We start from the raw sequence: 24,592 nt of genomic DNA on the forward strand, positions 1-24,592 counted from the left end.
ATCCCCATTCACTCACTCCCCACTCCTGGGTTACTGCAAAGGTTACTGCAAAATCCCATTCCCTCCCCCACCCCACTAACCTGCTTTCCAGCCCCATTCTCCTGTGCAGGGCAACAAAAGAAGACCCAGCTGATCATCTGGGACTTGGGAGGCAGAGAATAGATAGGGTCGGTGCCAGTCAGAGGTGGTATCTGCCGGTTCTCCGAACTACTCAAAATTTCCACTACTGGTTCTCCAGAACTGATCAGAACCTGCAAAATACCACCTCTGGTCCTGTCCTATAAGAGAGAAAAGTTACTTTTAAAAATAAGTAAGTCATAGATGTTTATGTCTTGGGAAAGAAATTGGCACCACATCCTGGTTGAAAAATAATGTTGGATTCAATATTGTTTTTTTTTTCTTTTTAAAAGAACAATACCCTAGACAAATTAGGAGGCAGTACATTTTTTCAGTAAATAACTCTTAAAAATTAATATGGAGCAGGGAAACAAAACAATCTTTGTGCAAAGATGTTCAGGACTGCATGTCATAGCACATGTGTTTCCTAATGATACCCAAATCAAAGAATTATCAACTCAGATAAAAAAATCAAGTGGTAAGCAACAGCCAAGGAACTACCAAGGAGAAAACAGCACCTCCACTAACATTGACAAGGAGAATTACTGTATATAAACAGAGAACAAACCTCATATCCTTCTGGCACTGAAGATGTTACCTACTCAGGTAATGAAATGTCTGTAACCGAACAACCAAGCTTAAAGGGCACAAAGAACTCAATAGTTGAACCTTGAGTTACATATTCTCTTTGATTGGTTGCTAAGAGTTAACACCGCTTCGATGACACATAATTGATCAATCAATCAGTCAATCAATCAATGTTTTTTATAAAACCTGGTTTCCCTCAAAATTTCTCAATAAATTCTTTAAAAAAAAATAAAGTGATCAAAGCATTAATGTCAAAAGGAAATTTTCCATTAAAACTTTGACTACACCCAAGACTGCACAATTGTACAGTTACCGTTATATTTCAGTATTCTCCAATGGTCTGATCCAAAGCACTTCCTAAACTAAGTTTATTCTTTATCTTCCTAGAGATGGTTTTGACAGAGTAGAGGATATTCAGCCTAGCTAGTGACATCCTTGCTATAATTAACATTTACTGGGAATACTTGGAAGAAGGAATCTTCTGGGGATATTTCAAATTATCCTCTTTTCTGGTATAACAATGCACCTTAGTTGCTGAAGGATTAAGGACCACTTTCTGGATGTCTAATTTTAGAAAATAGGTTGAAGGAAAATTACCTTAGAGGCTGAAAAGTCATCGCTTGTTAAGGATAGATGGTACCTATCTAGGTGGGCCAATAAATAGTCTACCATGTGAAATTGGCAGCTTCTAAATTTAGTTGAAATATTCTTGCAGTAGTTAATGTAAACACTAATTACTTGATAGCTTGTAGCAATCCATAGTTATATCTAGTGCGTCCTGAAAATATGTGTCAGGAGCAGTAGGTGGGTTGCTATTTTCTCTGGGTTTGCATATGCCCCGAAGATTAATGGTACGGCAGCATTAACCCCACCAAAGAACCTCACATTTCTGTGATGTTTCTATTTGTAGCCACATTGTTAGGAAGAAAAACATCTATTGTGGGTTGCATTGGTGTCCTGATTCTCCAATATTTGGCCTCTGGTGAACTCATTTCAAATTTTGCAAACTTGTGGGCTTGCTTATATGGTTCCATGGAGGACCTAATTGATTCCAAAGCAAATATTTATTATAAGTCTACCTGCCATCCTACTTAGACTAGACCCCCATTTTTCAGGGCAGAGGTTCCCAATCCCTGGACTGCAGACTGCTACTGGTCGTTGGCCTGTTAGGAACTGGGCTGCGCAACTGGCAGGTGAGTGAGTGAAGATCTGCACATGTGCAAGATCTAGGTTATGCACAAATACACACACACACACACACACACACACACTGCTCCATGGAAAACTTGTCTTCCACAAAGCTGGTCTTTGGTATTAAAAAAGTTTGGGGGGGGGTCTCCTTAGAATGTCCCTCTCCCCTTGCTGTTTCTCTTGCCCCTTTTCTGGGCAAAAGAAAATTCAAGATAGCAACCATCCATCCTTTAAGCTTAAGGGATCAATTTAGGGCTCAGAGGTCTTGAAAGTAATGATGCCATTGGAGGCCAGCATCTTCTTTTTAATTAAAATTCTTAAAAGTCATGTCAATCATGTAACTTGGTGAGGATTAACGGAGATGTCTGCAGTCATGTTTCCTATTTCGACCCCTTCTGTGGATGCCCCTGGGAACAAAGAGATTCTGAGTTACATTTGACAGCAATTCCTGATGGTATCACTGTTCAACATTTTTATTATTGGATAGAAGATTCACTAGTTGATTTTTAAGAGAAGATCCCCATGGGCATCTAGCAGCAGGGATACTGTGTAACCGATTTCCTAAACTGGCAAAAAAATTGGACTGGATGATGCTTTTTCTGAATATGATCAGAAATATTCTTGACCCAGTTAGCTATGTAGTTAGCAATATGAGCTAAAGTCATAGCTGAATAAAGAGCTACATCTATTTTTTTACATAAATCTCAGTATAATATATGAATACCAAATTTGTTTATTTTCAGCAATATTTTTACACTACATATGTTCATTTGGAAATATTTTAACTCCCTCTCCCGCTCTGCTCACTCTTTCTCTCTCTCAAATACTCACACATATAAGGTAATAAATTTACCTCCTGCGTCATCAGTTTCCAAAAATGTATTTTTGGCTTCAGCTGGCCTCCTGGAAAAAAGCTAGAGCTCTAGCTACAAAAATGGATAAAAAATAAAATGACCTTGTCTATTCTGTCTAAACTGCCATCGGTTTCTGATAAATAATGAAATATATAGACACATAAACAACTGTCTAATAAAATAGGGGACCTGGTCAGATGATTATTATTTTTTTTAATTGGAGCCCGTCAAAGAAATTTACCTCACAAGGACTGTTTACAGGAACTTATACAGACTTTGATACATGGTAATTTACATGAATGTTTCTTGGAGAAGATTAAAAAAAAAGGAGAGGGGGGGCTATTATAAAATGTTAAAGCTAGGAATAATATTGCTTATGGCCTTCGTCAAGAGTAGCCTATAGCAACTGTTTTCTGCCTTCATATTTCTCACCCCAATCCCTGATTTAGAATTGATATTAAGTCAAGGCCTGCTGATTCTAGCAGTGATATGCTTCACTGTTTCCCCAAACTCCTCCCCTATAAAACTTTGGGGAAGAGTATCTCTCTTAGTATTGCCACTTCCAATAGCACTTATGCCCCAGAAATTGAAGGAAGAAGTGAGTTTGCCTCAGTGAGTCATGGAGAGAACTTCTATGACTGAGAGTAGTCTAAGATTTGGGTCTCCCAGATAATAGTCCTTAACTACTCTATCACACTGTGGATACATATTTCGGGGGGCAAGCGGAAGACTTATCCTTTCTTTTAATTTTTATCTAACATAATTCTCACATACAAGTGATGCTATAAACAAGAGACAAGCAAGGATTGTGAATTGAGTCTCTGCCACTCCAATCCTACAGCTCCAGAACAGCTTAGTAAATCTGCTTTCAACCCTAATTCATCTTTCAAACTATAATTCTCAGCCAGGTTGGTTATGCTGGATGTGGAATTGGGAAAATTTGTATTCTGAAACATCTGGAATATATGAAATATAGCAAAATTTGAACTAGTTGCTCATGTATTCATATTTTTTCTCATACATGCAAGAAATTTGGAGTGGAAAAGAGTCAATATGCAAATCTGGAGCCTGTCAAGAGCCATGGTGGCACAGTGGTTAGAATGAAGTATTGCAGGCTAATTCTGCCAACTGCCAGCACTTCAACTGTCACCAGCTCGAGATTGACTCAGCCTTCCATTCTTCTGAGGTCGAAGACCCAGATTGTTTAGGGCAATATGCTGACTCTGTAAACTGCTTAGAGAGGGCTGTAAAGCACTATGAAGTGGTATATAAATGTAAGTGCTATTGCTATAGTGCTAGTGCTATGTAAATTAATGCTGTCCAGATATTATTTAAGATGCCCATTGATCCCATCAGCTTAAGAAGTGGCAAAGGACTGCAAGAATTGATCCAAAAGATTTTCTGGAGCTAAATTATCTGCCTTTGCTTTAGGTAAGCCCTGTCAATGGTGATAAAGGCATACTGGAAATAGATTGCATAGATATCCAATGATTTCTACTTTTATTTTCTTTTGGAAAACTGCCTTTGGACATTGAGCAGAATGTGCCAGAGTCACACTCCCAAAAGTAGGTACCGTATTTGCCGGCGTATAAGACGACTGGGCGTATAAGACGACCCCCCAACATTTCCACTCAAAATATAGAGTTTGTTATATACTCGCCGTATAAGACTACCCCCTCTTCCACACACCTTCCACTTTTGCACTTTTTTTTTTGACGCACTTTTCTGCTTTGGACAATTTTGAAATGAGCTAATCCAATTTTGGAACCAAGAATATGCCAATAGCTATGGAGTTTAGAAATGAGTTTTAAAAATATTTTTCATTGCTTACCATTAAGCGTAAAATATGTTGTAAATAAAATGAGAACACAGGAAACGTTCTCTTCTCAATACAGCTGATCTCTCTCTCTCTCTCTCTCACACACACACACACTTACACACACACACACACACACCAAAAACCCGGACACTGAAAAGGCTGCCAAGGAACAGTATATTCAATGCCTTCTCTTTAATCAAGAAACAAGGAATTCCTTAGAATCTTTTTTTTTCCCCAAGTGGCCCTCTTTAAAAAATATATGGAGGTAACACTTTCATTCAAAAAGTCTTCCAGTATCTGGAGTCGCTCAGACATATTGAAGTGAGGCAGGAGAGTAAGTGAAATTTGAAATGATCCAGCTACAGTTTTCTTCCCTCCCGCCCGAAGGCCATTATCTCCACGTCAAAACGAACGAGGGGAGGCAAAGAAGCCAAACACGCTAAAAAGGATCTCTTTATTTTCCTACACAAGGTCACACCTACTTTTCCGCATTCAAAGGACAACCTCTCCTCACCACCACCACCACACACACACACACACACCAATACCCGCAAACAATGTTCTGGGCATTAATCACCATTGCTACATTAACCTGGTAAATTTATACCCTGCCTCCCCAGTGTTGCTTTGACGGCAGGATTTCACACAGCGGGCGCTCGCTCGCTCTCTTCTCCACTCTCCCACCGTTCGCACATGTTGGAAGCACCGTAAAACCTGATAACCCACCGGGGCTCCCCATCCTTAACCTACAGCCGCCCGCATGCAAAACCTGCGTGCAAAAAGAAAAAAAAGAAAAAGTACGCCGCACGTGAGGATCTTGAATCCTCTCCTCCCCACACCGCTAAGGAAGGAAGAGGGGGAAAGGTTGCGCAGCGCGTGGCGAGTGACACCCGCACACACACACACACACACACACACACACACACCGCTCCCCCAGCCTCCCTCCCGGCTGCAACTCAAGCTCGAAGTGGGAGTCGGAGTCCTCCCGGCGTATAAGACGCACCCCCACTTGGAGGCATGTTTTTCAGGGAAAAAGCGCCTTATACCCGGCAAACGGAGGTTGAAGAAAAAGTTCAGATGTGGCCTGGCAAAATTAATTGGAACTAATCAAATTCATGATTAATTAAAATTAAACCAATCCATGCTATTAATCTTCAAGAACTTGTAACAACTTGTATAACTTTTTTCTTTATTTCTAAGACTTTTAGAGTGACATTCAGACTACGGCATCTATGTGAGCTTCCTTCCCTGAAACAGATTCTTTCCTAAAGTCTAAAGAGACAAAACTGTCTAAAAATTCATTAAGGGTATAAAAATCATCTGGGTAAGCTCTTAATTTTGCTCAGTGTGAGACTTATATGAGAGAAATACATTTTTGTGCATTTGGCTGTTGAAATTTCCTTCATTTCTGTGTCTCTGCAGCACCTGTTCTAAAGCACAGTTCAAAGATGCCCTCTTGTGTCCACTTAAAGCCACTCACAAGCATTCTTCAGACTGAATGCTAATCATTGTTAAGACTGTTCATCGGATAAAAACACTGAAAAGTTGCTCTTTTGGATGAAATGGGTAGAATGGTGGCTCCATTTTTACTTTTTATCTCTTGGTTTTTAAGAGGAGTAGGGCCTAGTTTTTATTTTGAAATGAAAGCAGGCAATCCAAGGATTAAGGTTGGCTGGGAGGAGAAGGAAACATCTGCCTAGAGATGCCCCTGTTTCCATGAAATGACTTGCCAGATATTAGGTGCAATAAGGTTTCCTTTTTCTTTTTTTTCAAATAGAAAATTTAGCTTTTTTACATACAGTTCTTTGTGATCTCATAACTGTCATATACTGCTTTCAACACTACCCGGAACAAGCTATATCATCCTCCTCCTCTTTTAATGACCCTATAATCCCTTGTAGAGTGGACTCTGGGCAACTGAAAGGAGCTGAGTGTTTACTGGCCGGATGCCTTTCTTGTCGCCAATGCAGAGATTTTTCCCCAGCAGATATATTTCCAGTGTGCCCAGAGAGAGAAAAATCTGCCTCTCCCTAGGATCGAACTCACAGCCTCCTGCCTCCTGATCGTGAGGCGAGAGCTTCACCTCTAGGCCACCGCACTACTCTTGGAACAAACTATATGGTGACACTAAAATGCAAATGCTGCAATTAAGTTCTAGCATTAAAATGTTTGATGCACACATATGAATTGGAGCATTTGCCTGATTATGTTACCACTGAGGTATTGTAGTTTATACCCCTAGGAGATACCATGGTTGTTTTTACTTGATATATATATGATTGCGGTGTTTCTGGAGATAAAACAGCACCCACACATTCAGGGTATGATTCTTGTTAAGTAATCCCGGGATTGTGTAACTAGTTGTATCATGGAACAATCTGAGGCTAAAATAGGCTATCTGGTACATTCCAGAGTACATGGGACAGGTCTAAATTGAAACAGGAGCATTTTCACAGGAATAGTCTGCTTCACAGGCAGAAAAATCTGTTTAAGATGTCTAGATTGGAATAGTTGCATGCTCTCATGACATTCCTTCTTTCTACAGAACTTATAAAGAAATAAATAAATGCTTGAACATGGAAACTGTTCGTTAACAACAGATGGAACTTTAACTATATTCCTATGTCTTAATTTCCCTCTTCTCAAAAGTGTTTACTTTTGTTTACAGTAATTGTGAGGAAGAAAGTTCTGTTGCCTTTGCTAGTGGAAGAAAGGATGCAACAGACAAGGACGAGCAGAAGACACAATTTTCTTTGCTACTCTGAAGTTGCACCGCCTCTGTTTTCTCTTTGAACTATCTGTTGAACTGCCCTATTCAAAAGGTTTCACAGAGTAATAAAATAAAACCCTTGGTCAATATTACTAGAAACTCCTATAGTATTATTGTTCATTGAAAGTGCAGTCAAGTCTAGTTCAAGGGACTGTGTTGCTAATAAAGGTTTGTTGTAAGGTTCAGGCAAAGATTAGTATTTCCAGTCAGGTATAGTTTGTCATTAAAGAGATGGGGATACAAAGTGAGGCTCCTATTCTAATATTACCTCATACAGACATTTTAATTTTGAAAGCTCCCAGTCTTTCTTTGAGCACAGTCAACATTGTTTAGACCAGTATATAACCATTAATCTATTCAGGAGCAACAATTTACCCTTAATAGAGAGTTATTCTAAATAAACTGCTTTTGGTGTGAGATATTGAGGCTCCTATCAACGGGTACTCTAAACCAGTGATCCCCAACCTTTTTTACGCCGCGGCCCGGTATCCCCAACCTTTTTTATGGCGCGGCCCGGTACCGGCATTAGCTGGCGCCGCCATCTTTTGATGAAAAAGTGCTTCCGGTGACCTCACCGGAAGCACTTTTTCATCAAAAAGATGGCAGCGCTAGCGCTTCGTGAGTTTTTCCGGTAGAAATGGCTTTCTACCCGGAAAAGCTCACCAGAAGGCTGGCGCCATCTTTGATGAAAAGTGCTTCGGGTGAGCTTTCTACCCGGAAAAGCTCACTGGAAGCACTTTTTCATCAAAAAGATGGCGGCGCCAGCAAGCCAGCGGCCCGGTAGGACTTGTTCCACGGACCGGTACCGGTCCGTGGACCGGTGGTTGGGGACCCCTGCTCTAAACTCCTTGTTTATCTTTCATCTATATACTGTGTATAAAAGCGAAATACCACTCACACATCATCACAAAATCTCCAGAACCGTAAAGCCTACAAACTTGAAATTTGGCACGTATGTTCTTCTTGGTTTCTAGGTGCTCACTAAGAAAGGATTTTTCACCATCAGAGCATTAGTATTACGTATATTATTATTAACATGCTCTGATGCTAAGGAGTTCTACTCCCCCTCCCCACCTGAAAAGAAATCTGTTCCAAATGCAAAACATAAGCAGAGGAGAGGAGTTTCAGTTTTAGTTTCACAGCACCAAGCAGCTTTAGTACAGAACAGTTGGGCTAAGCCACGCCCAGGCTCCTTGCTGTCTCCTTCTTGCTCACACAACAATTACTGTTTCAGTTTCCAAACAGTCCTGAACTCTTTTACACACTCACAGGATGCTAGCCAGATGAATACCGATGTATGCTGGTAGGCAGAGGCACAATTTTTTCGCCTTATTTTCCTCCCCAAAAACTTGCCTGATCACATGGTTTCGTAGTGAAGCACGGATAAGATAAGAATTCTGGAACTTGGTCTTTCCACACATTGAGACATGGGCTCAGTGACATTGAAGATTTACATCCAAAAAGGATTTTCTAGTTTCATGGCTGTAAATACAATATAAATGATTAAGAAGTGAAAGCAGTAAGCCTGTAGGAGAATCTGATCAGTTAATCTCAATGCAAAACAGATTTTCCAAGAGTTTCCAGGGCTTGTAATGTCAGAACATTCATGAACTGGAAGAGGCATGGTAACAAGGTCAACCAATGAATAGCCATAGCAACTAAGTCAGCCAATGAGGACTGTTTGGAAACTGAAACTGGAAGGAGCCTAGGCATGGCTCTATATTAAGCTCTGAGCTCTGAGTCCTGTCTGCAACTGCTGCATTGAAAAAAACTGTTCTCTGCTGTTCTCTCATCTGCTTGTGTTTTGCTTGCAACTCTCTACCATGTTGGAAGAACCTGCTTTGGTATTGTACATTTATTTATTATTATGTATATAAAGAAGTTAATGAGTCCTGCTGAATCAGTCATCTGTGTGTGTTTTCTGGATTTGAGTTTCTGCTGCAAATTCTAACACGTAATACAGGTAATTCTTGATTTACAAAAGTTCATTTAGCGATTGGTAGGCTTGCTTCAAGTACGGTATCTTCTCTTAAGGGTGGTCATTTTCATGAGGTGAAGTCTTCTCAACTGAAATTTCCTTTCTTTGGACCAGGTTACTTCCTGGGATCACATTATCTCTTATCCAGTTGGACTGCAGAAAAATAGCCATTAAAACCTATTTTTTTAAGAGAGTGGAACTGATCAGAGCAGCTGCCCCATTCATTTGGATTGTTAAACTTTACCTAATTTAGTTGAAATTTCTCTCTCTTTTTTTGGTTATATTCTTCTTCCTCATTGTTTTTGTTGAAAAGGAAGGAAGTGAATTGCTCACTCATAGTCATTTTAGATTAAAGGTAAGCCCTAAGAAGTAAATAATTGATTAACATTAAAATGGACAGGCACAAATATCATAAATGAATTCTGATAATAAATAGAAATAAAAGAGAAAATGTATACTATGTATTTTGTACATTTGTGTGCATGTGTATGAAAATAAAACCAGATATTTTGGATTACAGATTAGAAAATGACTTTATGGTTATCTGAAGGAAGTAGGAGTAGATGTCCCAGCAACATTTATCTAATTTTTATTAGCATGTTGGATATTCTTGAGACAGTTATGAAGACAACAGCACCTCTCTGCTGTTTGAGGTCATGGCATAGGAGATGGTAAGCACATTTTCCAAAAATAAGTAATCAGAAGTCCTGGTGAATTAAATATGCATAGAACTGTGCTTCTATAGTTCAGCTCCAACTTAAAAATAAAAACTTCCAAAAACTGTTTCGAAAGTAAACTCTTACTAAAAATCAAAGACTTCATCAGTCTTGGACTGTTTGTTTTTCAGAGTTGGCAAGCTGGTTGGCATGGCTCATTAACAGGTTGGTCATGCGGAAGGATGCCATTTAACTGGTTCTTGTGAAGTAGCTCACAAAATTTCCAAAACCGAGATCTTAAAATATTTAAATTCACCCTTTTACCTTCTGACCATTTGCTTTCTTGGCAGCTAGGCTTGGCATCTCAATCTTTGGATCTGGGAAATGTTTCATTATGACAATGAAAATCAAGAAACATGAGCCATGGTGGCACAGTGGTTAGCATGCACTACTGCAGGCTACTTCTGCTGACTGACTGCTGCCTGCAATTTGTCAATTTGAATTTCACCAGGCTCAAGGTTGACTCATCCTTCCATCCTTCTGAGGTCGGTAAAATGAGGACCCAAATTGTTGGGGGCAAAATGCTGACTCTGTAAATTGCTTAGAGAGGGCTGTAAAATACTGTGAAGTGGTATATAAGTCTAAATGCTCTTGCTCTTGTTACTAGTATCTAATGACAAGCCTTGACATTCTGGTAGGCAGAATTTATGGAAATAGCAAAATATTGGCTGGTTATTCATGGCACTATCAGAGACATCACCACAGCACTCGCTTTGTCATCATCTTGACCATATAAGGAAAAGAAAGTTGCAAATATGTTTGAGAATATACAGCACTGTGTCTTGGTTGCCCTGGTTTATGTGCCATGAAAGGTTCATAGGTATGCTAATTCAGCAAGCTGAAATAAATGACAGGAAGTGTTGTGCAGGTAGAATTCTGTCTCCATGACATAACCAGATGGACTGTCCCTATTTCTTATCCTGAATCCTAGAAACCCATCACATGGGGCTGTGACCCAGAAGTCCTGTCTATGAGAGCTGCATGGTGAGATGAAAGTATGTTGAAAACCACTACATTAAAGTAGTGATTTCAACCTTTGCAATTTTAAGATATGTGGACCTCAACTCCCCAAATTTCCTTATCCAGGTTTACTTAGTGCACTAAATATGGACTTCAATGGCATCTGATTCAACTCATCACTTTAAATTACCTTACAGATCAGACTCAAATTTCAATTCAAGGGATAAATTGCTTGAATCACCTTCAAATTGAACTACCCCATCCAAAATTGCATAGTCCTTGCATCTCTAGGTATACTATGTCACTTCCACATAGGGTGTGGGCAGTGTTCCTCAATGCAGCAGATTTTCTTTGATCCCATGTCATCAGTGTCTTTGGACAACCAAACTGATTTCCTTCTGGCCTGTCTGTCCCAAATTTCAAATGTCAAAAGCTGCACTTTGCTTGAGATCTGAAATGCTTGGGTGAGTCATATTCTGTAATGGCTGCGCAAATAACCTTGGGAGACAAGAGGAAGACCTGCAGTTAGACAATGGTCTGATAAAAGACACCCGAATCCAAAGGAAGGATGATGAGGTTGGAGAAATCATCTCAGAAGGGACTCTCTCTACTTCTCTGGAACGTAAAGGCAGGGAAAAATGTGTTTTCAGACTTGTTAGGTTCTGTTACGGTTTTGGTTTTTTGTCTGGATTTCCTCAAAGGACTGATGAGGGGTGTCTACTGCTAGGAGCTCACACTAGCACTTGCATCTCAACTCTCTGTTTCTTCCATTTGTCATATCTTGGGAGTTCCACGTGACCCCTTGCATCAGCCTTTGGGCTGCCAGGCCTGGTAAGTAGATTATGATGTCAGCTGGCTGTTCTTTCAGAGGCTATATGAGTATCCTCCTGGGCTGTTGCGACAATGGTGTTGACAGCTTGGGGAGGGCTTGGATGTGCTCCTCTGGCCATTTGAAATTCCCCTAGACCACCCAGAAATTTAATGGCACGATGATTGCTCACTTGGTGCTTTCAATTACTGTGTGCCTTACCACTGCTTGAGGCCTCTCAGGGAACAGAACGGGACACACGAAGCAAGCATACACCAGTTCACCACATTTCTGGCAGCCTGACTGGCCCAGCATTCCTCCTCCTATGGAGGAACTCCAACAAATCCACAGGAATGCAAATACAGCCACTTTTCAAGGTTGCCAAGTATACAGGGCAGGAGAATTCCATCATTCTTAGGATGGATATGGGAACACCCTGAAACTACTCAGCTCTCCATTTTAAATGCATTGTTGTATTTTACCTTGCTAGATTTTTTTTAAATGCCTGGCTTGAAGAGATTTTGAACAACAGGCATCTCAGCTGAAAGATGCCATTTGAAAATAAATATTTTGTGCCCAGATTCGGAACTAAAGTGAGAAAAAAATATTTTCAGACTCAGCTCTTCAATTTGACTTGAAAAGGTAAATGTATAGTTAATTTGAATGCCTGCTGCTAAGTAATTCTGGCTCATGAATAGGATGGAGGTACTTTATTTCATTAACAAAAGACTGCTGCTGAAAATGTCCCTGTCTGCAGGCTAATTTCCTATTCTCTACTCTATTATGTCTTGTCCTTCATATTCTTTATCTTGATGTCACTGTTACACTATTTAGGCTCCGAAAGAAACTGCTGTCCAATCTTAAGAAAAATAGTTCTGTTATTCCCCTGCAAAAGCCATGGCAATAGACTTATATATTACTTCATAGTGTTATACGGCCCCCTCTAAGTAATTTACAGAGTCAGCAAACTGCCCTCAACAATCTGAGTTCTCATTTTACTGACCTTGGAAGGATGGAAGGCTGAATCAACCTTGCGCCAGTCAGGATTGAACTGCCGAACTGCTTGGCAACCTGCATTACTGCGTTCTAAACACTGCGCCACAATAGCCATTGTTTAGTACACCATATGTTTTCATTTTTAAACAGGGAAGAAGCTTCCCTTTTTTCTGCAAATGAGTTGAGAAAAGTCAATTTTTTTTACTTGAAACGGTTGTTAGATGTTTCAATCTTAAATTGATCATAAATAAAAAAAGAATCAGAACTTATGTGTGCTTTAAAAACATTTTGAAATTTTACTCTGTGCAAGCACCATGCCTGTCCTCTACTATCTATGACAGCTCCACTTTTCTCAGGCTATCATACAAACTTAGCAAAAATGCCCTGCCATTTTAATGAAATGGTTCCTTATACCTGTTGGTTCTGCTAATGTCTCATGAAAAATAACCCAATGACCCAGTATTGCAATAAATTTGGTTTAATGTATTTTGAATTAAAACATTAAAGCAAAAGTTTATTTCAAGAGTAGCATCAATTGAGGACCCAGAACAGGGGGAGGTAGTAACTATGATCATCCAAGAGTCTCTGACTTTAGATAAGATCATGCCCATACTCTCACCACCTCTTTTCCCATGGATCCCAAACTTCCCTTGTTTTATGAAGGAGCTGAAGGATATGAAATAGTTGAAGAGACACCTAGAGCACCAAAGGAGGACAGCAAAGAGGAACCCAAACCAGCACAAGCAATAGTTGCTATTAAGGCCTATCTTGTGGTAGTAAGGGTGGTGAAATCAGTATTTTTTCACCCTTATTGCATCAGAGGATAGTCACCTGACTACCCTATTCAAGGTAGAATAGAACAGAATAACAGAATTGGAAGGGACCTTAGAGGTCTTCTACTCCAACCCCCTGCTTAAGCAGGAAACCCTACACCACTTCAGACAAATGGTTATCCAATCTCTTCTTAGAAACTTCCAGTGTTGGAGAATCCACACATTCTGGAGGCAAGTTGTTCCACTGTCAGGAAATTTCTCCTTAGTTCTAGGTTGCTTCTGTCCTTGATTAGTTTCCACCCATTGCTTCTTGTCCTGCCCTCAGAAAATAGCTTGACTCCCTCTTCTTTGTGGCTACCCCTGAGATATCGGAACACTGCTATCATGTCACCACTAGTCCTTCTTTTCATCAACCTAGACATACCCAATTCCCCGCAACCATCCTTTATATGTTTTAGCCTCCAGTCTCCTACTTGGTAACTTGGCTCTTTCGAGGATGATCAATTTGGAAATTTACCTGCAGGGCTTCTGTGAGGAATATGTTTGGCATCTGTTGGATAAAGTTGCTTCAGATTTGCTCCTGGTTGGACTGTAAGTTAAATAGGTTCATCTACTTACCAGTAAAACCACTGAAACTTATTTCTGAGTAACTCTGTCTCAAAGTGTATTGCAACACGTTAATGCTTTGTATAAATTTATTACACAGAACTATGTTTTCAATATCTGTATAGTAAAAGATCTAAGTTTTTTTTTTTTTTGAAAGGACATAGGTTTGTAACACAGATAAGATGCATGTGTCAGATTATCTAACACAGTGATCCCCAACCTTTTTTATGGCGCGGCCCGGTACTGACATCAGCTGGGCGCCGCCATCTTGTTTTGATGAAAAAGTGCTTCCGGTGAGCTCACCGGAAGCACTTTTTCATCAAAACAAGATGGCGGCTTCCGCCCAGCAGCTTTCTCGAAGCTCAGCAAGATGCCCACCGGTAGGACTTGTTCCACGGACTGGTACCGGTCCGCGGACCGGTGGTTGGGGACCCCTGATCTACACACACACACACACACACACACACACATGTTTTTGTCTATATTTACATGCATACATTCACAAGTTTATAAATGCTTTTTCAGTGAAAGTATCATTACAAATATTTTGGAATAGTCCCATGTTGCTAGACTAAATTTTAAAAATTAGAGCAGTGTTTCTCAACTTTGGCACCTTTAAGAAGTGTGAACTGCAACTCCCCAGAATTCCCCAGTCAGAAGTTCCATCCTGTTCTTCTTCTAATGGCATCTTATTTAATAATCTTCATTTAAAGACAATTTTTAGAAAATATGTAGTTTGAAGAAAGGTGTAGGGTAAGAACTAAACATTTTTTCAATGAGGATAAGCTAGAAGATGTGTGTGTGTGTGTGTGTGTGTGTGTGTGTCTATAACAACATTTTTTTCTGAAGAAATGTATTTGAAACGTCATTGGAAATCCATGAGCGCACCACATTAGCAAGCACAAACTGATCGAGAAACATTTGAGCTGGTTCAACTAAAAATGTTCTTCATTCTTTTTTATTTTTAGCACAATCTTTTTTTAAAGATAGTTCTAGAAGTAAAATTAACATGCACTTGCAAAGAAGGAAACATGGACATTTTTATATGCGTGTGGGGGTGTATATATATTTATATAATTATCTCATATAAGAAAAATAATTTAACAGAATTAGGAATAGAATATTTTTGCACAACACTATTAATAGCATTTATATGATATAAACATGACTATCAGACACTTGACAGCTAATAGAAATTATTGAAACAAGCCACACAGTCATCAACCAACAGTGGAGGCATCTCACACATTCAACACAACTCTCTCTTCCACACAAGTTTATATACACTGAGTAGGTCGTTAAATATTGCACTGATTGGCCCAAGATCCCTCAGATTTGAGGTGTTCAAAAATAGAAAAGAAATCTATTTTTAAATAACATCTTCATGCAACATTTAAGACATTTCAGTTCCACAAACACTATTAAAGAGTATATACATTCTGACAGTCCAACTGAATCACAACACATTAGCTGACGTTATTCACGATATGTTGAACAGGAATCACAGCACAGATTCTATTTAACACTAGTTTGCAAGGTACATGTCAGGATTCCCCATTCCTGCCAATTCATCATGGTTAGGTGGTGAGCAAATCCTAGTATCAGTTTCATGTGTTTGGAAAGAGAGATTAGGTGGTCAAAAAATTAAGGTCAGTCTCTCCTTTAAAATGCCAAATGGATCCTGTATTCAGGAGCTTGCCATCTGTTGCCACTGTAAATATAGATTGTACAGGTTGGGAAATTACTAGAGGCACTTTCTAGTGATGAGATGAATTTCTTGGCAAGTTCCACATAGCAGAAGAGACAAGAGGAGAGGAGAAGAAAAAGGAGGGGAACTGGAACTGTACAGAAATTGTCACCACTAAACTGAGAAGGGAAATGAGTTGCCATGACAAAATATATTTGGTAAAGTGAGACTTGAGCATTTACATACAGTAAATAAGCTTTAACAGTGATAAAAACAAAGTTCTCTTAACCTGAATTGAGCATTTTGAATTCAAGTCTTTCAAACGTAAAACTAAACCAAAAACCCTACTTGCTTGTGGGAGGTGGGGATAGGTATGAAATATGACCGACCTATTTACATGAAAAAAATCAACATTGGCCAGCTACAATTATGGGAATTATAATGCTAGAATTCAGCATAGTATTTCTGATTCCCAAAGCTGTTAGTACAAAGCTATTTGCTGTATTTGGGAAACAGTGTTCTATTGGCTACAGATCCAAGATTGGCCATGTTCCTGTGACTTCCAATATGTCTGATCATTATCTAAGTTGGACAGATCTGATTGGAGGTTGGAGTTCAACATTGGGAGGGTTATATATGGCCCAATGACCACCCCTGCTCCAAACTTTTTAGTAACTTATTAATTGAATGAATGCATGTTTTATGAGTAAACAAAACTACCTGAGATGTGAATGTTTTTTGGCCTTTCTAATATACATACAAATATATGAGAATCTGCCCATATCAAAAACAAGCAAAATCTACAAAAAGACCCCCAGGGTCTTGTCATTCCATAATAGCACTGGTGTGACAAAATCAACATTCATAGTTGCCACAGGCTTGTGTCAACAGACAAAGCTGGGGACAGTTCAACATGGGTTCGTATATGATAATTCAGAGTCCAGTCCAGATTTTACTGGATGTCTCTATCACAATTTGGGTGGGGATATATGTAGATTTTGCCATCATAGAAGCAGTTACATCATTTGATCAATATTCAAATGAAAATATATTGGTACTTGACAGGAAAAACAAAACTTCAATCTACATTGAAAACTAGCTCTAATAGCTATGATTGACAAAAAACGGACATCAACGGACATGAATCTTGCACCACCATTACATTTCTTAGAAACCATGACATTCCAAAAAGGTTGCAAGTTAGGAGCAAACTCCAGTGAACATAGTGCACCACAGCACTTCATTCTTAAAATAAGTAAGGTGCAGGCAGTACAGCTGGATGTATCAGAGCTGAGCTGACCAGAAAGAAAAATGGAATTTTTCAGACTCAAGCTCTGGAAAGGCCACATACTGTAGATCTAGCTATTCAGGTAGTGTTCCATGTCAGTCATCCCTGACCAGGTGCCCTTGAGTTGCACTGGGTTAAAATATCCATAACTCTCCAGCCAGCATGCTTGCTTGCTGGTGAATGGTAGCTGTAGTCAAGCATCTCTGAAAGATGTTGGGTCAAGGGAGGGTGCACCATGCAGTGGATTGAAGGCTAATTAAGTTCACAATAATGCAAAAACATCTCATTTAACATGGAGGAGAGTATTAAAGAAAGATGAAAGCATGCTCAGATCTTAACAAATAAGGATTAGCTACATGAAGTGAACATGATTTCAGAGTGGCAAGGCAAAGTCCTTGAAGAACTTTCAAAGCAAGGTTTAAATATTTGCAGTGAGTTGGGAAGAAGAGTTTAATCATGTGTAGCTCCTCTGGAAGCTCTCTCCTTCTTACCTTAGCAATGGACCAATTAAACTCACCACCCAGAGCAGTAAGTTGCCTGTGCCATTCTTCTTTTGTGATGTCATTAGCACAATCATATAGGAATCTATGGTATATACAATATATCTTTGTAATTCAGGTAGCACTATAACCTTGGAAAAAGAATCTCAGTTTTCCAGGAACTGTAGTTTCTTGAATGTCAGGGAAATATACAATCCTGGCTAGAAAGCACTTTACCAATATAGATAATTAATCCTGCAGAAAATATGTTCCATTGCATTATTAATCATTTGGAAAAGCCCTCTGTTTAAGTATGAAAGTATAAATGGTTCCATTAACAGTCACATACATTGCAGCTAAGAGAAAGGAAACATTTTGACAGAAAGGACAGACCAAGCTATTCTGCATTTTTGATATCAAGCAAACAGTTTTATATATAAGGTGGGCTTTTTTTGCTCTTTGTTTATGTGCTGTCTTGAATTAATGGCACAAAAGGACAAAGCACATTTGTAATTTCATGAAGTGAATTTAAACCCCAAATTATCAATCTATTGATAAGATATGTAAGACCATTGATAGATTCTGTTTGTATCATGTGTTTATGGACAATACAGTATATTGTAAGTGTTTGACTCACACATCTGTGGTAAAATTACCTACAAAAGGAAATTTTATGAAGAAATCTTTTGCTCTTGTAGGGAGCAAAATACTTAAGAATGTGATTTACTGCAATTTTCCTAATTAAATTTCTTGATTACACATTGTTTTTCTTATTTCCTCCTCTTTTTTGCTCACTCAATCTCCCACCTCAATGTTGTTGTAACAATAAAGAAGCAAAATATTGGTTACTTATCCGATTTTCTAAACTTTGGTTTGATTTTTTTTGTAATCTTGTTGTATATATTCTTAAATGATTTTAGTGCCTTTAAAATATTCTGTCTAGAGAAAGTTGTTCGCTAGGAATCATGGAATAACAAAACCAGCCAACTCATTCCTATTGTTTCAACTAATGACAGAGGAAATTTTTATTTGGTCTATAACCTTTACTTGAATCAATAACCTACACTTTATTTGCAGAAAAGAACTTATCCATTGGATTATGCCTTTCTTTGTAATGTATGCCACTTGTACACAGAATGCATATAATATACCTCAGAAAGTTGCATACCAGATTATGTATATTAGGAAACATTGTAAATATCATGCATATAAAAGCCTCCACCTACAGGCTGAAGTGGCGCAACCTACACACATATTTACCACTTCCATTGAGTCTAAATGACATTCACTTTTTAAAAAATAGCTAATTTCTACATTCCAATCCGAACCAGCCCCTTTGCTGCAGTTTATCCTGGCCCAAAGTTGTCACTTGGCTATATAAATTGCAGAAATTGATGGTCACATCAGGACCACAGTGGATAAAAATAATTTTCTCTCCCCTTCTCTTAAGTTTTGATTTGAATTAGATTTTTGCACTTATTCTAGAGTAAAAGAGTCTCCTCCTTCACAACATAGTTTCTACCTAAAGAAATATGGGCCCAGAGAGGCCAAATCAAAAGATTCTCTGAAACATTTGGGCCAGAAGACAATAGTAGTGGTGTAAGGGTTGACTGAACTATGTAAAAAGTATGGACATTGAATGTCCAAATGCTCCTTATTGTGTATTGCATGCTTTTATAATAGTCTCTTAGCGTTTAAGGAGCTTAGTCCCAGATGCACACATTTTAATTATCTGGGCACCAATTTGAAGTGGGAAACAAAAAGGGAGAGGCTAATAGTAAGGGTACTTTTATGTGTACATATGTCTCACAATATGTCACACATATATAAATAAGCAGGGCTAAATAGATATGCCTCCCTTGATAATATGCATCCATGGTTGTGTTGGACAGAAATTCTAGAAATTCACCTATACATGGGATAAATTGGGTTAAATCTTATTCTCCTTCTGTAGCAACAACAACCAAATATATGGAAGATATTTCCTTGCAATTAACTATATTTTTAATTTCTATCTATTACTCTTGATAGTTCAACCTGGAATTTAATCCATATTTACAATATGATGTAATAAAAAATGATAAACATCTAATATTTATTTGGGAGCCACACTAATTTGAAGGCTTTTGACCCAAAACAGTGGTGAAGATGGAACATGCTAGATGTGATAATATTACTTCCTACTTTCAGGAAGAGAACTAATTAACATAGTGTGAAGTAAATATCTTGGCACAGGGGACTATAATTAAAATATTTGGCACATTGCCCTGGTAAATTCATCCAGAGATTTATAATCATTTGATACAGTCTATTTTTTGTGATCATTGAATATCTTGTTGCTACTAATGTTGTTAATAATAATAATAATAATAATAATAATAATAATAATAATAATAATAATAATAATAATAATAATAATAATAATCAGAAACTATCCAAATTCAGATAATCTCCTTAAAAGTTGCAAGAAAATAATCAGGGTCAAATTATTGCTAAAAGCTAATGATTCAGTCAAGACATTTTATGTAGCTCCTGATGGTATTAGGGGATGGAAAGTGGAATGGAAAGAGAAAACAAAATTTTATAAGAACAGAAAAATGACTTTCTCATGAGAAATAGGGAATCTAGTTTCAGGAATCAGAAATGCAGTCCTTCACTAGATGAGTCTTCTGTCATATTCCTTTAGAATAGATGTATCAAATATTATAACACATAAGAGTTCCATGGAGACATTATAGTCACTGCTACTACATTGCTGATTCTTGTGTGTAAGTTGGGCTCCTCACAATGTTTTAGGACCATGTAATGGTCAAAACATAAAGGAAAAAAGGAAAAGTTGGAGCTGCTGACCTAAACTTGTAGGAGAGCTTTTGCGGCAATGAAACATGAGATGTATAATCTACTGTGACAGTCTTTGATATGTCTGTAAGACTAATCAATTAATAAATGACTACCACTGTAAAATAGGATCACTGCAGATATTTTCAGCATCATCATGCTGATAACTTTTTGCTGCACTTTTAGAAAACTAAAAGGTTTAATGATCTACTCTCTCATGACCAAGTTTATTCCATAGGGACAATATTTAAAAAAAAGCATTTAAAGACCATAGATTCCATGTTGATAAAATGATATGAAAAGACATCTAAATCACTTTCCTCTTATTATGCTCCTCATGTGTTGATGCTATTTGTTTCTACTACCTGCAGTTTATATTATTCAGGTATTATATGTACGTGTGAAGAGTTGTTTTGAATGAACTTGCTAAGCCCTTTAAAGATTGACTGCATTTAATTTTATATGTCTATGTTTGATATGGAAACAAACATACAAACTGTTTTGGAAATCTTAAAGTATTTTATGTAGTGCAAGTAGGGGGCAGCACCTGCTTTGATGTCAGGTACCATTGTGCATTTCATATGATAGTGTGAATCCCTATTTTTAATGGTTTTTTTTTTTAAAATGCCCCAGGTCAAATCCCCTGAGATAATATGCAAAAATGCTGAAATCTCACAATATTTTTTTTGCAGGCTCCTTAGATGCTATAAGAATCCAGATATCTGCAGATAGAATCTTGGTCTCTCCTTTTCTCTAATGAGAAGAGGTACTATGGGAAAAAAAATAATCCCTGTTACATTCTATTATTTACATCTGGACATCTGAATTAAACTTATTTCCCAAATTAAACAGGAAACAGTCAGTTCTACTAATTGGATCAGATTGGAATTCTCTAAACCTTTTCAGATGATTTGGAAGTTTTCGCCAAATGTTTTCTAAATTTCAACTTGAATAAACATAATTAATTTCACTTGAGCATTGGAATAAAATTGGGTCAATTTTCCTTGAATCACATCAACAATTTAAACAGGATTTTGTCTGCTTCATATAGACCTCATCCAATCTGTCTATCTTTCTTAACAATTGTCTTCATGTGATCAGTACAGAATATATATCAGTTTTTCTTTATGAAACTGAATTAAATGTTGCATAAATATGATCTAAATAAGGTCTGTGCAATAGTGTTTGTGTTAGGATTCCAGTAGTTACCCCAATTTTTAGAGTTGCCAGTTTGGCTCTGAGTCCACTGTACTTGGGATTCTATGGTGAACTACAATTAATTGGTGGACCAGACCTAAGAAATGGGCAACTAGAACAAACATTAAATTTAATATCATTTTAACTGAATGATAATGAAAAACATGCAAGCAATGAAATTGCCCTAGATGTACAGCATTTAATAATTTTCAGTCACATTAAGAATCATAATATGTTGGAAATTTTTGGAAGGATTCTTGGAATTGCATCTAAGGTTTTAGAAGGACTGCATGGACAAATTCTGATCTAATGATGGATGAGATCTTGCCAGATAATCAGTGTTAATGATAAAAAAAAATCCAATTAGAAGTAGGCAGGCAGCAGACTTTTGCAAAACCTATTTCTGAACTTGAGTATGTTGGCTTTGTGTAGGAGACCTCATGATGAAAATGAGAGCGTGGCATGCATGCTTGTAATTATTTAGGGATAAATAATTATGATATGATTTCTCTAAAAGTGCTAGGTCCCTATCACATAGAGCCACTCATCTTCTGGCAAGTTATCTAGCTAATACACAGGTAGTCCTCAACTTATGACCATTAGTTTAACAACTATGCAAAGTTAGAACTGGTCCTTGCGCTTACAACTGCCTCAGCATCCTTGCAGTCACATGATCAAAATTCAGGCACTTGGCAACCGGCATGTATTTATAATGGTTGCAGCTTCCCACGGTTATCTAATCACAATTTGTGACTTTCCCAGAGGGCTTCCAATAAGCAAAGTCAATGGGAAAAACCAGATTTGCTTAATGACATGACGCACTTAATGACTGTGGGGGGGAAAGGTTGATAAAATTGGACACAACTCCCTTAACGACTGCATCTCCTAGCAATGGAAGTTCCGGTCGCAATTGTGGTTATAAGTTGAGGACTACTTACGGTTGCATTTGCAGGATCGCATTGCTACACTTCAGCACTTTTTACATTGATGCAGAATGCTGAATAATAGAAGTCCTATTTCTGAACTACTTGGTCATTGCCCTGGAACAAATAGCAATAACTGAAAATGGGTGACGGAAGAGTCAAAACCAGACAGAATTTGTGACGAAGGTCACAGCACCAGCTGAAGCAGCGATAGATTTAGAAGGAAGAAAGGAAAGGTCACGGAGAAGACAAGCAGCCATCTAAGTATTGAAGCCAAATGCAGAGAAATTAGAGTGTCCTTTCTTTACACATTTGTAACTCTGAATACATCTTTTACCAGAAGTGGACATTAAAGAAGAGGCATACTCCTCTGAAATGAACCAGTAAGACATTATAAATAAAGGCATATAGACCAAGGTAAATACTCTATTGGCCAAAGAACACACTGGAGTTGCCTTAGTTGACAGCGATGTTATTAACAGCCACAGGTGGGTTGCTGTGGTGGAGGGGTCTCCTTTAGTCTTGTATTCTGTTTACCAGCAGCAATAGCAGGATCGGTCTCCAGACTTTCAGACATTTTGTCGCAGATGATATCCACAAGCCGTTCAAAAGTCTGCTTGACATTGATGTTGTCCTTGGCACTTGTCTCAAAGAACTCAAAACCTAGTGAAACAGACCAAAAACACTGATATCATCAAACTTTAATCATTTATCTTTTGAATAAGGTTTATGGAGCTGCAGCTGAAAACGGTAAATGGTAAGTGAAAGAACTAAGGAAATCAGTAAGGTAAATATAGTATACATCTAGTCTTCCACTTAATGACAGTTCATTTAACAAAGGTCTTGTTCTGACCCAGACGACATGCTGGTGAACATTTGCAGAATTTTGCAAGTCAGATCATGCTGTTCTTCCTTTTTCTTCTTATACTTCAATGAATTAGATACATGTTTACCTGAATTATATCTGAATGTTATCTTATTCTTTGTGGACTTATAAAATGCTTCAGCCCTTTTTCCTTATGTAACTGTTCCCAAAGATCTCCATCAAAGTCATTTTCCCTGCTCTGTACAGTTATAAGCAGAACCATTCAAACATCAATCCTTTAAAAGCAAAGTTATATATAACAGTGGTGGGATTCAAATTTTTTTACTACTGGTTCTGTGGGCATGGCTTGGTGGGCATGGCAGGGGAAGGATACTGTAAAATCTCCATTCCCACTCCACTAACCTGCTTTCCAGCTCCGTTCTCCTGTGCAGGACAACAAAAGAAGACCCAGCTGATCAGCTGGGACTCGGGAGGCAGAGAATAGATGGAGGTGGGGCCAGTCAGAGGTGGTACTTGCTGGTTCTCCGAACTACTCAAAATTTCCACTACCAGTTCTCCAGAACTGGTCAGAACCTGCTGAATACCATCTCTGGAGTGCACCACTTTATTCCAACTAGATTCTAGGTAGTTAAAATCATCTGTAGCCACCAAAGCCCTCAGTAACTGCAGCCACATCAGTTTCTGTTACTCTTCCAAGAAGGGGAGGTAGAGATAGAATGGGAATTATTCATATTCACTGAACCCAGGGTGAATTTCTTAAGGAGTGGGCAGATCAACACTGTCTTCAAATCTCCCTTTCTCTCAAGAAAAATACTGATGGATATCAAAGCTCTTTTGTTAAACAGAAGTCAGCCAGAATTAGGGGCAAGAGATGACAGTCAGGCATCATGATCCCCTTTGTAATTAAAACCCACTGGGAAAAATGGGGACAAGAACATAAGTTCCACCACTTCTGCTATCGATCCTCCATTATACAAAGAATACAAATCTATACTGAGAATCTTCCTCTACCATATTTGTTGAATGAGATACATTGGAAAGTTCTTCTGATGAAGATTAAGTACTAGACAACTATTTATGGGAGGAGAAAATACTCCAAATAATCTGCACCCAACCATATGGAATTTTGTCCCAGACATTCAATATCTCTTTATCTGGATCTTTATTACACACTGTAT

The 24,592-nt window shown here is 38.3% G+C and overlaps 1 protein-coding gene across 2 annotated transcripts in view; it reads right to left on the reverse strand.

Annotated features, from left to right (window-relative positions):
• Nucleotides 1–18,627: 18,627 nt before the first annotated feature.
• Nucleotides 18,628–24,592, reverse strand: part of RAB3C (RAB3C, member RAS oncogene family) — a 95,474-nt gene continuing 89,509 nt past the window's right edge. For both annotated transcript variants that reach the window (XM_087958398.1, XM_087958396.1), the window contains exon 5: nt 18,628–23,251. In XM_087958398.1, coding sequence (XP_087814524.1) covers nt 23,064–23,251 — 188 coding nt within the window. In that variant the 3' untranslated portion in view covers nt 18,628–23,063. The remainder of the gene's footprint in view (nt 23,252–24,592) is intronic.

Source organism: Notechis scutatus, chromosome 2 (assembly GCF_049901735.1).
Source record: "Notechis scutatus isolate UNSWTSFEM ecotype Mainland chromosome 2, rNotScu1.2, whole genome shotgun sequence".
Taxonomy (NCBI): domain Eukaryota; kingdom Metazoa; phylum Chordata; class Lepidosauria; order Squamata; family Elapidae; genus Notechis; species Notechis scutatus.